This window comes from Lithobates pipiens, unplaced genomic scaffold, assembly GCF_037356315.1.
Source record: "Lithobates pipiens isolate NorthernLeopardFrog02 unplaced genomic scaffold, aLitPip1_a1.2 Scaffold_13, whole genome shotgun sequence".
NCBI classification, from domain to species: Eukaryota; Metazoa; Chordata; class Amphibia; order Anura; family Ranidae; genus Lithobates; species Lithobates pipiens.
The window spans coordinates 228,583,878-228,601,660 of NW_027507718.1; the positions used below are offsets into that span (position 1 = coordinate 228,583,878).

At 42.0% G+C, this 17,783-nt stretch overlaps 1 protein-coding gene across 1 annotated transcript; it reads left to right on the forward strand.

The window, feature by feature from the left end:
- The first annotated feature begins 496 nt into the window (after positions 1 to 496).
- LOC143974684 (putative acidic leucine-rich nuclear phosphoprotein 32 family member C) lies at positions 497 to 11,872 on the forward strand. Its single transcript, XM_077476306.1, has 7 exons — positions 497 to 683; positions 5,055 to 5,204; positions 6,029 to 6,151; positions 6,976 to 7,165; positions 8,977 to 9,056; positions 9,136 to 9,187; positions 10,502 to 11,872. Exons 1-7 carry the CDS (start codon positions 630 to 632, stop codon positions 10,585 to 10,587), a joined length of 735 nt encoding a protein of 244 aa, XP_077332432.1. The 5' UTR covers positions 497 to 629; the 3' UTR covers positions 10,588 to 11,872.
- Positions 11,873 to 17,783: the final 5,911 nt, after the last annotated feature.

The following is a 17,783-nucleotide window of genomic DNA, read 5'->3' on the forward strand; positions in this document are numbered from 1 at the left end:
AGAAGTTGTGGACAATGTTGCGGAGTGGTAACATTGTAATGGGTGATCAGAAGAAGAGATCTGCCCGCATTAGATACAATGTAGTCCAGGCAGCCCTGATCTCACACCGAGCCCACGTTGCCTATAATAAAAGCAGATAATCCCTCTCGGCGCTGGCCGCCATGTGTTTTTTCCTTAGTGAAGCCGATCGCTTGGATGAAGTGGGATCATCACTGTGTTATTATGAGCCCCAGAAGCCGAGAACCCCCCTTTAGAAGGTCTAACTCGGTTGGGCGCCATGCTTGTATCGCCATTTGGAGTTCGCTTCCCCCATCATTGTTGTGAAACGCGCCATATGGCTTCCCCATGCTGTTCTCGTGCGTTTTAAATAAAGTCTTTATTGTTCCCTCATCTCCGGCTTGGCCCCGTGCTTGGCCTATAGAGGGCATGCTGCAGTGCCGCTGCTCGTCCTGTAGGGGTCAGTGTGGCGGGCTTTCTGTGTATCCTCCCGCCCTAGAACCAAACCCCTCCTTTGTGTCTTTGGCGCCGTTCCTATATAAAGAGGAGCAGACGAGCCCCCTCTTTTAATTATTTCTACATTTTTTACAACTTGGGCTTTTTTGTGCCGCTTAAAGCGCTCTTTAGTCGCCATGGACATGAAGAAGAGGCTCACCTTGGAGCTGAGGAACAGGAAGGCGGCTGAGGTAAGCGTCGTGTGTGGGATGCGTTGGTTGTCGGTGCTGGGCGCTGTGGAGAGGAGGGTTATGGCGGCTACATGAGGTGGCGGGAGCTCGGTGTTGGAGAAGAAGCCGTGTTTGTGTGGCCGGCCATTCTAGTTGCTGAAAACACGTGGCTGGCCATGAACTCAGCTGAGCGGGCGGCCATGCCGGGAGGGAGAGAGAGAGAGGCGGGCTCCTCGGGGGTCTATGAGGTGTTGTGTGCGGCTCCCGCTCTTCTCCCCTCATACCTGAGGAGGGCACTGTGTGCAGGCCGGCCTATACCTTCCACACTACCGAGCAGGCTCCTTCCCGCCTTGTCTTCCCCCCTCCGTCTACTGACCGCCATGAGGGAGGACAAGTAAGTTCTTCCTAAGAACGTGTGCTGAGGGAGCCTCCTCCATGCTGTGTATGTCCTCCATGAGGCAGCAGCGCACTCTCTCCCATGACACAGGAGGCCTGCCCTCCTAACTTTTCCTCCATGACCCATCATGGCTCCGCATCCATCGCCCTCCACTGGTGTGGGGGGAAAGCTTTGTCACTGCAAGCCCAGCCTGTTGCCTGCCTTCTCACCGGCAACTTTTCCCCTATGCTGCTTCTCACAGGAAGCTAGGAAATAGGGGAACGGTTCATGATTGGCTACATTTAAAGGGAAATCGAAGGCTTGTTTTCCCTGTCTCCACCTGTTTATATAATGTTGGCTTCATTGCAAGTGTGAAAGCATGGCTGATCTCTCTGCACTCTCCTTGTAGGAGTATGCACTGTAATGGAAGCCTCACATCAAGTATGGCTGCTACTGGGGAGGGAGGGGGGAGATTGGAGGAGGCAGGAGATCTGCGCTTATACCTTATCTTTTTTATTTTTAATCCTAGTTTGTGTACAGGAAAGCATTACATAACCAAAATCTCCTTCAGATGGCCTAAACTACCGATTAGATGTGATGAATCTATCTGGGGGTATAGAGGTCCACATTTAGGTCATTCATAGTAGGCAGGCATGGAAACCGATTCCTTGTTTCCATTAGCCATAGCAAAACAGGGCTCGTTATTCCGTAGCTTTACAGCGTTTTTATTCACCTGTCACTTTTTATTTTTTGCTTTTTCATTTAGTAACATTTTTAGTTTTACAATAGTTAGGGATGGTGTTACAATAGAGCGCTGTTCTCCAAACTGGGGCTGATTGCAGCCCTTTGCTTGTCTTTACCTGGCCCCCGAGGCACTATTCATCCTAACACAGGGATGGGGCAGAATTTCTATCACAAACTGGGGCACTATTGCTCCCACTGACTGAAGGTCAGTGGGGCTTCCTTTCACTATCAAAAATGGGTTACTATTGCTCCCACTGACCATAGGTGGGGTATCCTTTCTTCCAACAAAAATGGGGCATAATTTCTTCCACTGATGCCAACTACCCCCCCATACCAACAAATCAGCATTGTTTACTCCAACTGGGCACATTCTAAAAGCCGCCCCCCCTCCAAAAAACTGAAGGTCAGTAAACTGGCCCTTTAGAAAGTTTGGAGACCCCCCTCCAATAGATTATTGTATGATGTTGGCTATCAATGCATACAGAAATTTTAGAAGTTTAATGGCCAGTTCGCACCTGAGCGGTCTGTTGTTTCCAAAAACACTGGCCATCAAGATTCCTATTATGTTCAGTGATGCACATTTGCACCTGAGCGTCGTGTCGCTTGTTGCTCGACATACATGAGCCTTGTGGAAGCCATGCTTTAACTCCCTGTTAACGTTAATGGGAGCACTTGAGCATGTGTTTTGCACGTTGTTTCATTTGATTTATTGCTTCTCATTTAGTAACTAGCATTTTTTAGGCTCAAATAGACACTTAAGCTGGCCATGCATAAAACGTCCTTTAGATGTATCTACAACTATGCAGTGCAAGGGCCTTCCTGATTGCACACAGTTTAAGTGTTTAGGTTTGACCTCGTGTATTATGATGATTTTGGTTAATCTAAAGGAAAATTGTATAATGTATGGCCAGCCAGTTTTCTTGCAACTTATTGCTTTGTTTTGTCTAGTAACTGGCTTTCTGTTGGCTAAAACACAGGCCTAAATATATGTACATGTACAAACTACAGAAACTTGGGCTGGCTATACGTTATACCATTTTCTTGTATCATTTTCCTTTCGATTGAGCAAAACAGTATAATGGTTCAAAATTTGTTTAATTTGTGTGCAATCAGGCAGGCCCTGGCACTACATAGTTGAAGGTAAATTTAAAGGAAATTGAATAAGAAAATTGTATAATGTATGGCCAGCTTCAGTCTAGGAGCCCAAGTGATCACTTTTATTGGCTAATGGAAGTAAAGATGCAAGCTTTTGGAGGGAAAAGATCAAAGTTCTCATCAAAGCTTCTCTTAATGTTGGCCAGTAAAGGGTATCTCTAACCCCCTCAAACTTTATGCAATAATTTTCATGTAATTTAATATCTGGTTAATTACTGGCTAATGGTGAAGGCAGCATCAACACATGAAGTCAGCTTTGACTTTTACAGGTGCAGTAGATTTGCTACTTTTTTGAGACATTTCTAAATCACGTGCTTGCTATACTTTCCAACACATGGTAAGGTGGGGTAAGCTGTACTGAATTTTGGGCACTTTTGTTTTTGGTTATATTTTTTCTCGGTACTGTAACAATGGTTTATGTGGAATACTTGAGTGTTAGCATCTTTTGTGGGCCAATCTTGCCAAATGTGCATGGTTTTAAAAAACGGCAACGGCAGGAGCTGCATGCGGGTTGCTTGCACATGGCACTAGTTAATTTTAGGGAAATGGCGAGGGAAGATTTACTAAAACTGGAGTGTGCAAAATTTGGTGCAGTTCTACAGAGAAACCAATCAGTTTCCATGTTGAGTCAAAGCTCAGTTCAACAAGATGAAGTTAAAAGCTGGTTACCATGCACAACTGCACCATATTTTGAGTACTCCAGTTTTAGTAAATCAACCCCATTGTGTGCAGTCTTGTAGGGCTTTCACACCTGATGCTTGGACAAGACAGAATGCCTTTTCCATGGCATTGCTGTGGTGTACACTAAAAGGTACTGCATGCAGTCATTTTATTTTTTTCAATATCGTGGGTTTCAATTCACACCCCCTGCATTGCTGCGCCTAAATGACTACAGCAAAGTTTGCATGCTGACTTGCCACCCATGTGATGTTGTGCAGACCACTATGGAGATATTCGTTGGGGAGGCTCAAGCTGAAGTAGAGATTTATATTTAAATCTCCAGTTTCTAGACTAATGTAGCAATTGGTAAAATAACCGCAAGTATTTGGCAGTTCTGGGTGCCTGCATGCAACTTCTGCAATTGGTTGCTTAAGTTAAGTGTATATACAGGCACACCTTAAATCTTTCTGACCTGGACTTGTGAATGTATTCATCCTAGGTGTGCATTTTAAAAGAAACCTTTTGTGTATGGGGTTTGTGTGGTAATCTGTAGGTAAATGATAGGAAACTTATGAAAGCTGCCATTGCTGACCCTCCCACAATGCTAGCTGGCTGAGCTACTGACTTGAAATGAATATGCAACAATTGGTGTCAACTCATTTATGTACTTGTTTACAGGACATTGTTGCCGCTACAGCATTTTTTTTTTTTTTTAATGTTCCAGAACACAAGGTTTTATAATTAAAATTATGTGAAGTAGAACTAAGCTTTTTTTGTAGGTGTAATTTGTTGGACAAAACTGACATGGAGTATTGCTTTATTTGCTGTGCAGACTTGACTTCAGTAGCTGATTAAAAAAAAAACTTGAGTGGCGCTTTAAAGCATAAACGGTAGTTAAACGTGCTTGAACTGACTTTACCAAAGTGTGTAGGATCTAGATACTCATTCTCACAATCTTCTACTGTGCTCACTTATGCAGCCAGTGTGTATATGGTCTGTTAGGGACTTGTGAAATTCAGGATGTGGTACACCTGAGCAAGTAGGTGTTGTGGACATTTTACATGTCCTCGTTGTGTAGTAGAATTGGTAGCAACACACAGTAGCTTTAGTGCAGTCGGGCTAGTGTTCTGCCTTTTTAGGAACTAGGAATTGGCATCTGGCAGTTCATAAAATGGTGTTGTGACACTGCCTATGCATAAATACATGGTTTGGTGATGCCTGATCTCTGCCCAACCCATAGAGGGGAGGAATCTCATTAGACTGGACTGACTGCATTACTACTCTTATTTGTAAAGCCTGTTGTAGAACTGCTTAAGTCATATTCTGTTTGTGAAGTGATTTGCTGTAAAATAAAGGTACAAAAATGTTTAATAAGTTGCTCAATCAACGTTGCTTACATATACTGTGATTTTAAATGTTTGCCTGCACATTTATACTTTGCTTTTTTTTTTGTTTAGGTTAAAGAGATGGTTTTGGATAACTGCCGCTCAGATGATGGCAAAATTACAGGCCTCACATCAGACTTCGTGAACTTGGAGTTCCTGAGCATGATAAATATCAATTTGTTATCGGTGTCCAATCTTCCAAAACTTGAGAAATTAAAAAAGGTTAGTTATGGTTTGAAGTCCCTTTGAACTGCAGTGAGTGAATGTGGAAATGCCTTGCTGGCTTTTCTCTGTTCAAACTGGCAAGTCTAGTGAGATCCGAGCACACCTGCATTTTTAGGGTTGAAAGAAATTGTATGTACAGTGTAGGTCTGAATGTTCTTGCCAGCTTAGTATCTCACTAGATGTGAATGTAACAATGTTACCATGCATGAGCTTGTCAATTGCTCATTCTAGGATTTGGCTTATTACTGTGTAGAAAGCATGCTTCCAACATGCATTTTTACAATGGTTTTTGATGAATTGCTAAAATTAAATAACTTGACTGTCTAGTTATAAGCTCTTATCAAAACATCTGGCATACAGTGAGATGCTTGTGTATGATCTTCATTAATTCCTTCCTAGAGTTTGTGGGCACCTGATTTTGTCACATCTGTAGAAATATGACTTTTCCTAGTTAAAAAGGCTATATTGGGAGAGATGTATATTTATAAAATACTTAAAGTACCCATCTTAAAGTTTAATTAAAGTTAATGTTGACTTTGGGGTTGATTTACTAAAACTGAATGCAAAATCTGGTGCAGCTGTACATGGTAGCCAATCGGCTTCTAACTTCAGCATGTTCAATTAAGCTTTGTCAAAGGAACCTTGACGCTGATTGGTGCAGCTTTGCATAGAAACCAGATTATGCATCATCCAGTTTTATTAAATCAAGATGTATATGTATAAATTGCTCATGGGTGGTGATAAAGTAAAATTCAAGAATATTTACTCTGGTGTCTTGAGTTGTCTGCCCTTGATTAAAATCTATTTTTTTTTTTCCTCAGTTGGAACTCAGTGACAACCGGATTTCTGGATGTTTAGAGGTTCTTGCAGAGAAAACACCAAACCTGACACACTTAAATCTCAGTGGAAATAAAATTAAGGACATTAACACTCTTGAACCACTGGTGAGTTTAGTCTTAATTTTTTTTTCCTTTTTTAATTTGTGTAACTGCATTTAAAGAAACTGTAAATTGATATAGAGGCGTTGCATTAGCACACATTGCAGGAAGGGCAGCCTAACTGAACCTGCTGCCAGCATAGACAAATGTTCCTCCCTTTGTGATAAACTACCAGTACACTTTGTGCAAGACCTCCAGCAATGGAGTGCAGCTTTCTTTGATTGAAACTTTTTTTTTTTTGTGGCTAGATGTGATGAGACTAAATGTAAAACAGGTTTCATCTAAACAAAAAATCCTATACATGGGAGTCTTAAGCCTGCAATTGGTTTCAGCAGGGAACAGGTGAATTTTGAGCCATGTATGGGCAGATTTATGGATTGACTTAGGGTACATCTAGCCTGTCCCTTAAAAAAAGTTACTTCCTGTGGCTTTAGTTTCCATCAGTAAGCATTGTACTCTGTTGCTGGGTATGGCCCCCCGCACCCACCCCTGCTGGCATAATACAGTAGTGCAGGAGGCAACCCCCAAAACAAGGTATTAAGTTCATAGTGGCTGTAGCCGACATTTGAAAACAGTTTTGTAGATTTGTTGGGGACTGAACTAAAATGGGATGAGAGCATTTTAAATCTGTAAAATGTGCTTGTGCAAACAGGTTAACTTCTTGCCACTAAAACTGTACCTTGCACAAAATGTCTTATTCACAACCATAGTATAAACATGCTGAAGTGGCTCATTTGTTTTTGACATTGCGCTACTTTGGCTTGTGGTTCCTGATTTCTGTTCACGTAATGTGATGTTTCTGGTATTCACCCATTTCACTCTGTTTACAGAAAAAACTGACTCATCTCATGAGTTTAGACCTGTTCAACTGTGAAGTGACCATGCTGAATAACTACAGAGAGAGTGTATTTGCATTGCTGCCTCAGCTTACTTACCTTGATGGCTTTGATGCTGATGACCAGGAAGCTCCAGATTCTGACCCAGAACCAGATGGAGAAGATGCAGATGAAAATGGAGAAGGTTAGTTTTGCTCAATTTAGTATTTCTCTTAGCAGCCATCCCAATGAGTCACTTTGTGACAAGTTTGAATAGTTGTATAGTATCTTTAGTTCTGGGGAAAGGTTAGAACAAATTCTAGTTTGTGCTACATCTCCCAGGCATGTGTTCTGACGGCTGTCTAAAGTCTGTTCTCCCCTGTGCTGTCTTTGGAACAAAATGAGTTGAGGAAAGAGCAGCACCGTCTAAGTGCAGCATTAATTGTAACCTTCAGCACTACAGCTAAAAATTGAAAGATATACTTTAGTTGAGAAACTGTTGGGCACTTTCTTATTAACTATGGTCTGTGCAGACACCATAACTGCTTTTGCTTAGTTTCAGAAATTGCCTTTTCTACAGGGTTAAAATGTGTGACCCTGCATCTTTGTGAATTTAGGAGTTGAGCTGCAGGACATTGTGCACACGGTGTGCCTGTATCCCATAGTATGTTTGTCCAGATGCAGCCTAGTAGGGATGGTTTGTGCATTGGAGGCAGGCAGTGACTGGAAGTGTGGCGGCTGAACAATACCTAATGGTCTGTCTGCAGTGTTATGTACCTCTGGCCAGCCAAATGATGACGTGATGGCACAAACAGGCCAGCTTGTTTAGAGCATGGAAGAAAGGTGACTGGCAGGGTCAGCTAGTTACTGCAGATGAAGTACATGAAAAGGAGACTACATAACTTTGTAAAATGAAGACCCTTGAATTGCATACAATATTTGGAAACGGTTCTGCTGTCATCTGTGAAAACTACATGCTAGTAATACAGTAATTGTCCCTTACACTGTAAGGATTGTATTGGGTTTTCATACTCTAGTTGCTATAGCAGTTGTACGGTGAACTCACTGGAAACCCCTCAATCCTGCTGAACTGTAGCATGGTGATCACCTGCTATGGGACCTTGTATAGCTGCCTCACTGGTCTGGGGCTTAGAAATCCCCTCTGGTTAGTTTCCTAAACTTACCTTGTCAGAGGTACATTTAGGAGCATTCTAAGTGGGCTGCATCGCATGGATGGGGCTGACAATCAGAACCAGCATAGCCCGTCCTGTCACTGCAGGCAAAGAGGAAAGCTGTGGGGATTTCAAATCCCTGGACTGGTAAAGTGGCTATACGATCTGTCAGAATGGGTGATTGCTGAACTCTAGGTTACTGGAACCAGGTGGGGGGGGGGGGGCTGTACAGTGAGAGTTTCTTACAGGTTATCTATAAAGAACTTCCACTTCAAGCACCTATGGGTAATTTGGGGTTTGGTTTGTGGTTTCAAATGGTAAATGTAAGCCCTTAAAATTGCACAACCCTTTTCTCAATGCAACTGGTTTTCCATAGTTTAAAAAAAAAAAAAAACCTGCTAGAATGAACTAGATTTATTGTATCAGGGACTCTTAACTCTCTGCATAAAATGGCACTGAATATAATTGTAATCCCACTCTTTGTGGTACATAATAGTTAATGATGTATTCACAGGTATGTTTTTGCAAAGTGAAATATACAGGATGGGGTGCTGAGATCAGGGTTTTGTTCAAATCTGCTGCTTTACCATGCTACTTCTAAAAGCAGCTAAACCATGTGAAAACTTTTTATGCACCTGTATGCTGGACTTAGATTCTTTTAATGTAGAGCAGCCTTTAGATCTGCCCTATATGGGTGACTGCATGTTTACATTTTCCTGCCTAAAGGATGACAGTGAAATTTTTCATGACTTGAGATGCTTGGGAGTTTGGTACAGAAGGCTGTATATTGCTATAAAATGTGTGCATTTACTATAAAGCCATTTCTTTGGATCAACCCTTACAGATGGAGAGGATGATGAAGATGAGGAAGAACTTGATGAAGATGAACTTGATGAGGAGGATGAAGATGGAGTGGATGATGAGGTAATTTCTCACTGGATAAATTGCCTTGCTTGGAAATGTTTTGAGTAACTTTTTTGCTAACATGTTGTTCATATTACAGGAGGATGTGGAAGAAGAGGAGGAAGGAGAAGAGGAGGAGGATGAAGATGATGGTATGTTAAGGGTAAAGGGGTTATACTGGAGCCTGTATCCCATCCTTAAGCTCTTTTTGATGCCCACTGTTGGGCATAGTGATGTGCTTGTCAGGACTTTTGTCTTGGTTCTTAAAGCGATAAACACAAAATCAAACATTTGTTGCAGCCCAACCATTCATAGATGTGATGGCTGCCCAGAGCACTTTTTGCAGTTCTGCACTGCGTCACTTTAACTGAAAACTGCACGGTCATGTGTCGTGGCTCCCAAACAAAATTGATGTCTTTTCCCAGAGAGCTTTCTTTTGGGGGTATTTGATCACCTCTGCGGTTATTTTTGTGCGATAAACAAACTATTTTGAAAACTTTTACTTTTTCGTATAATATCCCCAAAAAGACTTTCCCTCAATTTAGGCCAATACATATTCTAAAAGTCATATATTGGTTTGTGCAAAAGTTAGTCTACAAAATGGGTAAAAGTTTTATGGCATTTTTATACTTTTTTTTTTTTTTTTTCCCCCTAGTAATAGCGATCAGTGATTTTTTTTATTGTGACTGCGACACAACAGACACAGACCATTTTGATGCATTTTTGGGACCATTGGCATTAATACAGCGATCAGTGCGATTAAAAATGTCACTGGCAGTGAACGGGTTGATGTGTCATAGTTTGTGTTCTAACTGAACGGTGATGGGGACTGTGCAAGGAAACTAACATTGCTGTTCATACTCTGAATGAACAGACGATCTGTCCTCTGCTCAGAGAACTGGAAACCGTTTACAAGCCCTAGTGGCCACAAGGCGAAGAGCAATGATCAGCTTTTCATTTATGTAAAGCCCTTTATCCCAAATTAGTTTCTGTAACTGCTCATGAGTTGGATGGACTTTGGCTTAAATTTGTTTGTGTAGTAGATTTAGATACACAAAGTCGTCGTCCCCCAAAACTTGACAATATAGTGCTTCAAATGTGCGCCTTCATCCAGAGTGATGTGTTCTTGGCCAGATCACCAGGTGAAGGGGGGGGGGGGACCTAGAAAAGCCACCACATCTGATTGGTAAGCTGCAATATATTGCGTTGCTTTTGGGTTTAAAAACTTTTAGGGGTATTTTATGTCGTGCTTATGAATATGGGTTCCATGTTTGTGGTGTACTTTTGGAAAGGCTGTATGTAGGCAATTTGTTGTAGCTGGGGGTACTAGCTTGGGTCTGGGGTTTTCTGTCCATTAAGTGCAAAAAGTATTAACCCTATGCAAGAAATGATGGTTTGCAAACCAACTGGCATTTTTTTTAAGGGCTCATTAAATCCTCCTCTAACTAATACTTCTGTGTTTGCAGATGTACCCCAGGGAGAAAAACGAAAAAGGGATTTGGAAGACGAAGGAGAGGATGACTTTGATGAGGAGGAAGAAGATGATGAATAAAATACAAAAGGCTACTGGATCTTTTTATATGGACTGTCTGGGCTGGCCACCAGTGCATGTGACAGTGTCTGCTGATGGGTCACTGTATACCGCTGTTCACCGCCACCCTGTTCAACTTTTTTGTTTTCCCTTTTTGTGTAGATGTGTAGGGTTGAGAGATGAGACTATTATGGTCTGAATGAAACTTTTGTTTGCCGCTTTATATTTAAAGATGGCCATCTGAGCTATTTGCGGTGTCAGATCGTAGGACGCCCTCCACTCCCTTACCCCATAATTTTTTTTTTTTTAACCCTCTTGCCCTGGAATTTTCTGTGAAAGTTCTGTGGTTCCTCTGATCTGTGAATGGTGCACGGCTGTTTAAATCTGAGGATGATTCCAAAGACAGTCTCCCTCCCTCTATCCTGCATCCTTTTGTGTTAAAGTCATGCCTTAATGTCAATGTGTTCTGCTTTGTTTATCTCCCAGATACATGTATATGATTAACATTTGCGTATTTTGGCAATAAGATTTCCATTGAAATTGTAAAATTACAAGCTTTGTCTTTTCAACAGTTTGCATTACTTCCTACCTGACATATTTGATGTGGTGGTTAATACTGCTGAAACCTACTTCTAAATATAAAACCACAAATCATTCAAGGTAGTGGGTTTTTCTGGTTCTGAGAGCTGGAATTGGAAAGGATCAGTCCAGAACTTAATAGGCCATTTATTTTTTTAAAGAGTGATAAGTGTTGCTTTGAACAACCAGATTTTCTGTACAGAAGTGATCAGTTTTCTAGGTAGTTGTAACAGCTTAAAGTGTTGGCTTTTGGTTTCTTTTGCAAGGTCACGGAATGATGTGCCTGTTGTAAGGAATTCTGTCCCAATGTAACTGATGCCCCATTTCGTAAATATTCCATACCTTTGAATACATTGCTTCAGCTAGCAATGGCCCTTCTCACATCTAAAGCAAACAGATGGGTCTGCGGTGTCCTATTTAAAAATTGTTTGGGGTTTTTTTTTTTGTGTACATGACCATAAAGTGTTGGTTGCAAGAGTATTTCATTGCTTATTAGCAGTGTTGTGCTGACTTGGCCCTTGTAAGTCTTCAAGAGGGTCTATCATGGCTTTCACAATGCTATAAAGTAGCAGTTTCACATGATTACTGTTCTCTGGCCATTTGGGGTTGTGGGAATCACTTTGGGTAAGAAATTTAAATCTTTTGACCTATGAAATACCCCTGTTTTTTGTATCTAGTTGTTGCAGAAAGCCTTTTTAATAATAAAAAAAATATTTTGGGGTTTTTAGATTGCTTGTCTTATTACTGGGATTTAATTGATGTATGCTAGTGGGGGATCTGTACAATGTTAGAACTGAGACACTTTCCTTCTGAGGAGTTTTTTTTTGCTAAGGCTACTCTAGTGCATTTTTTGATTTGGGCTTATTTTCATGCCAAAAGCTACCTTTTGTGGTTTCTTGCATCACCTCAGTTGGGTAATTGGGGGAAGAGTGCTTGTAGAATGAATAATGGTGTCTTGTTAAAATACTGCACTATTTGGTTAATGTACTATAAAGAAAATATTTACATACAATCTGTGCTGGTGAGCTTGTGTACAGGAAGACATTTCAAGAGCTTTGTCTGAAATTGATGCCTATATGGGTAACAGTATTTTCAGCTTCAGTACATGGTGATAATGTCGTTTTGTGACATTTCAATAAAGTAAAAAAATGCATTGTTAAAGGACCACCCCTCACTGCCCTGTACACAACCGATATCAGCCTGCATGCTAAAATACCCTGTTTTTGGCATGTGAGCTGTTGTGACCTAGCCCTGTAGCTTGGTAAATTCAAATGCACCTGCATGAATTTTTTTTTTCACCTCCTCTGCTGGATATCTGTGTGGTTGAGATTATGTAAATCCCTAATTGAACTTGTTTCGCTTTGGTCAACTTCCCTGGCTATTAGCCCAGAATCCTGTACATTGTGCAGTAGTTGGGCATGAAAAAGCCCAAGTTCATTTGAGTGCTAATGAGGTTGGCTCCTGAAGCCTTTAAGCTAAAACCTTTTCTAGCTTTGGCTAGAATGGGGTGTTAACACCTTTCTGTTTTATGTGAGATGTCCTATTTCAGGGAAGATGTTGGTTATGAACCTGACAAAGCAAGGGACAATCAAAGGGCTTGTTCACACTAGTTTTGCTTTCTAAAAAAAAAACATTCAGATCTCTTTAAAACACATTTGATGGTGAGGAGACATTGTATAGCCTCTTTACTGGCTGCTTTAGGCCCCGTTCACACTTGTGTTTCCTGGATCGCAGACAATCGCCACAATTCTGCCTGCAGTCACAAATCGCACTTGCTATCCCTGTCACTTCCAATAGTACCTTGACTGCAGTGTAATTTTGCCACACAGATGCACGGGGTGCTGATTGTCCAAAATGACTTCTTTTGGGCAACAAGTGCCCTGTGATTTGTCAGACACTTGTGGCATAATCTTGCTGCGATTGAGGGGTCATTAAAAGTGACTAGGATCGCAAGGGTGTCCCACGATTTGCCGTGATTGGGGACTGCAGGCCTTCGCTGCGATTCTGCCTATGATTCAGGATGGGAACGGAGCCTTAATCTGAACCTGCCCTAGCGCACCACAACTTCATGTGTGTGCATAATGGCCATATTCACATAAATAGGTTACAGCAAGTAGCATCCAATGAAGTGACAGGTTTATACTTCTGCTGCAGATAAAGGGGATAGACGGTATTTACTACCCTAAACCACTAATGTGAATGAAAAACAATGTTGATGGTGAATAGCACAACAATTAAAGTGATTGTAATGTTATACTTGCATGCTCTGTAATGGTTTTGCACAGGGCAGCCAGGATCTTCCTGTTCAACCCCCCCAGCAAGCAGCTTGCTATGGGGGCATCCAAGCTGCAGTTCTGTTCATTTAGACATGGAACTGGTTCAGCCCCTCCCCTCTTGATTGGCTAGCTGATTTGATTAACAGCAATGGGAGCCAATGGTGCTGCTACTGTTTCAGCCAATCGGGAGGGAGTCTCCGACAGCCAAGGGACTCATGGACATTGTTGGATAGAGATGTGGCTCAGGTAAGTGTGGGGGGGGGGGCTGTTATTTAGCTGTTGCACACAAGGCATTCAAAAAAACTTCTGCCTTTACATAACCCCTTTTAAGGCTGCGGTGAGGTAGTGGAAAAACTGAAAATCCTGCCTCTAAAGCATAAAGATGCCACACTGCCTGCAAACAGAAGGTATTTGCATAGTCTCATTTTGCCACAATTTATTGAGCTCATTCACTTATGAGTAATTGTGCAAGTAAATCACTTTTTGTATGAATGCATGCAGAACTGCCAGTGTCTAGAACAGGTATGGCATAACTTGCAGAGCCAGCATTCAATGGCTTCCTGCCCAGCTTGTAGCTAAATAGAAGCCAAGTGGGAGATTACCTACCAATCATGCCTCTCATGTACATGATCTGTCACCTGCTGTGTCCATTTGATCACTGACCAATCTCACTCCCTTTCATAGCCATTCATTGCGAACTATTGTGTTCTGGGATTGGTCAGTGGCCACAGACATGGCCAATTGGTGCAGCTGTACCATGTGGTGGCTGTGGTCAATTACACCTTCACAATAGTACACAAATACCTTTCATAAAAATGATAGCTTATGACCTTGATCATTGTATCATGGTAAAAATCCTGATTGCTTTCCTAGAGTATTAGGTTAACACTGTACTGCTCTGGTCACAGCATATAAAATTGTCTTATTAAATACCCTGCCTGTCTGTTTTCCAAATGGTGTAATTTGAGGGGGCTTTGCACACTGGCCTAACATTGGGCACCTCAGGACTGATCAATTTTCAAATACCATAGTTTGTAAGTGTCTGTGTTCCCTACCTACTAAATATATTGACTTTTGGTATATTTACCAAAGAAATCTAGCAGAATACATTTGAGGGAATAGGATTTGCCAAATTTTATAACACTTTCCAATTTCTTGCAAAATAAACGGTATTGATCGCCACCAAAAAGCTGTCTCAAAAAAATAAAATAAATTGGGTAGTGTTGCATTTGAATGACAATTGCCCATTAGAGTATGATGGTGCTGAAATTGGCCTGGCCAGGAAGGGGTTGAAAGGCTTGGTATTGAGGTGGTATTCATCCACAACCTCATGATTTGAAAGCTATGGCTTTTAGGGCTTGTTTAACGTTCTGACACCCGTCAAACATTGGTATAGTGGTGTTCCTCCAATAAGGTGAGGTTAAGTGTTCAGTGCATTAAAGCTGCCCCAAATAACCTGTGTGGTTGAGCTATGATCATATGTGGGAATGCATGTAAATTGCATGCATTCCTGCAGTGACACAACATGGTTCTACAATGGAATATGGACAGGGGTGCTATTAACTTTCAAATGGCACATACTGAAATACCGTTCAGATTTGTGCAGCCACGCTTTAAGCAAAGGTGCAGGGACCTTTGCCAGCAAGAAATGGTAACAGTAGCTTCTAAATGGCAGGCTGAAAACTGAACCCTAACTTTTTCAGTGCTGTACCATTGTTGCCACTTGAGGTCTGTAAAATGTGCCAGTGCACTGGCTAGGCCATGCAGCTGGTAGCAGAAATTTCCTTGGGCTTAGCTAAAGGGTCTAAGAGGCTCTTTGTAGAAAAAGCAAAAGGTGATATGGCCTAAAAGCATTCCTAAGACAATCAACTCCCAGGGGCCACTGCTTTTGTGGGCTCTTTCCCAGCCCATGGATAGACCAGGTAGCACAGCATGAGTTAGTAGACACTGGGTCTGTTGGAACCCTCCATGCCAAGGGTGTACACCTGAGCCACACCTTATGTGGTGCACGCTCATTCGGATTCCTTACCCATCATACCAGCAGAGGTACTATACAGCCAGCCTTTCCTGACAGGGGAGCACCCCAACTGGATACTTGTAAGAACAGATACTACACTGCATCTTAGCCAAAAGGCCATTAATAAGGCTCTGATCATTTCAGAGGAGGAATACCCTTCCTTCAGGGATCTGATGGACAAGCCTTGTGTGATATAGATGTATATCTATTCAGGCTGGTATGAGCTGTGGCCTTAGTATCCCAGACTGTTCTGGAATGGGCTTAATTTCTGCATCACGTTTTGGCTATGAAACGGGTCACCCCTTATGTTGAATTGGTGGGTCAGGAGTTCAGACTTCATGTTTGATACTTCCCTGAACAGCTTTTCTGTGTATTGTTGATGTTCGACTTTTATTTAGATCCTTTTCATGGTTTGACTTCCAAAAAAGCACTGATGGAGGTGGCCTTTGTTGGAGATCATTTATTTGGTGGATCACTGGATGAAATCAGGATTCATACAGGCCCTAAGTGCACCTTCCCACCACAGGTCAAGAAAGTTAAGCAAACCTTTCACAATCTGGGCACGCCTGTTGCAGTCCACAAGCGTATTTTGCATGTCCAAAGCAGTTTGCATCAACTGAAGTGCAAGCTGGGGCGATGTCTTCTGTTTTCTAGGGAACACTTGTCTTTCATTTTGAGCAACCAAGCTTGCCATATGGTTTCAGCCTGATCCCCAACTGTTTGCCTTGATCTTTGTACAAGAACTTTTGTTTGAGCTGTCTGGGACCTCTGGTCTCTGATGCTGTTGTCCATGGAGTGTAAAATTTGAGATGATGGAACATAGTTTGTTGGGCTAAAGAGGGGAAATTAGGACAGTTCAACAGCCAGGGCAAATGAACCATAGCAGAATTCTGACTCCACAAATATTCTTTAGCTTTGAGCCATTCAACTGTCTCTGCTACATTAGATGGACTTACTTGGGTGAACACGCTACCAGGGTAAGCTTGGACAGGGCTCTTGCTCCCTGCTTACTTCAAAATCTATGGATCATGTGTTTTTTGTTTTTTTTCTTCCTGCGCCAACACTATTGTCCCAGGAAGGTGTACAGTATGGCTATACCATTATTGCTGCATCCTGCTTTTCCGGATGCAGGCCCTGCCCATATCCACCTGGTCGAGAGGTTACTGAAATCAATGACCTGGAGGACTTTGTGACCACGTGGAGGGGGTCTTTGTGAAAAATTCCTCAAAGTGGTTCTACTGCCACAAATTTGTTTACGGAGTATACATCCTTTCTCAGCTAAACTGCCTACCTGGGGGAACACAGAGGCTGTGCTGTTGGCTCTCCTGGACTGGGAGGGGTGGAGGAGTAGATGGAATCCTTATCTCCTTCCTCCTTCTCTTCCTATTTTATTTTTTTCTTCCCCTGTGCTGCCTTTTTTTTTTTTTTTTCCTGAATTTTACAGTGTAAAATGTAAGACTGGTACAGATACAACCTAACGCCTGGTCCCTTGGAGAATTCTTGCATACATCTGTTCTTCATGCCTGGAGCTGGTTACCATGATAGACTTAGAACTATTCTGTGGCTGGGATGGTATATGATCCTCTCTTGTTAAGCCTCTGTATGAATGTATTTTTGTTGTCTGTTTTATGATCTCTGTACTTTACCGTGTGATGCATAAGAAATGCACACTGGCCATGCTGGAGGTAGCCCTAATTCTGTATTAGGCATAAAGGTGCTTCCTGTCTCTTGCCGCCATTTAAATTCCAGAAGCAGACAAACAGATTATTTGAGTCAACAAAGTCTGATTAAAAGAAAGTGGTCCCTTGATGTCTTCCATGGAGCATACTGGGTGTGGATCTAATAGTCAGTTTCAGTTGAAAGGTTAACAAGTTTGCGGGCCAAGGGATCCTTGGGCAGATGCAATGGATGCTCTGGTAGTTCTATGGGACAAACTACACTTTTATATTTGCTTTATTTGCAGTTCCATCTCTGGTTGCTGTGCATGATAGAGCTCAAAGGTATAATATTGATCATATTAGTCCCAGATTCACTTCGCAGGTCTTTGTATGTGAATGTCATTAATCTAATATTTCCTGGTGTCTTCCTCTATAGCTGTAATTCTGCCTTTTATTGGAAGATCAGCAGCTGGCATTAGCGGTATTCCTACTGCTATTATACATGACTGCTTCCCTCTGTCAATGGATGTTTGCAGGTGCAACTTTACTTTGTCTGTGCCACATTGGGAAGATCTCCCTTCATCTACTGCCCCATAGCCAAAACAGAAAGTGAAAGGAAATCCTTCCAAAATGAGGGAATCTCCTGGTTGTCACCTGGATCACTCAAACTAGTGCCCCTATTGGAAG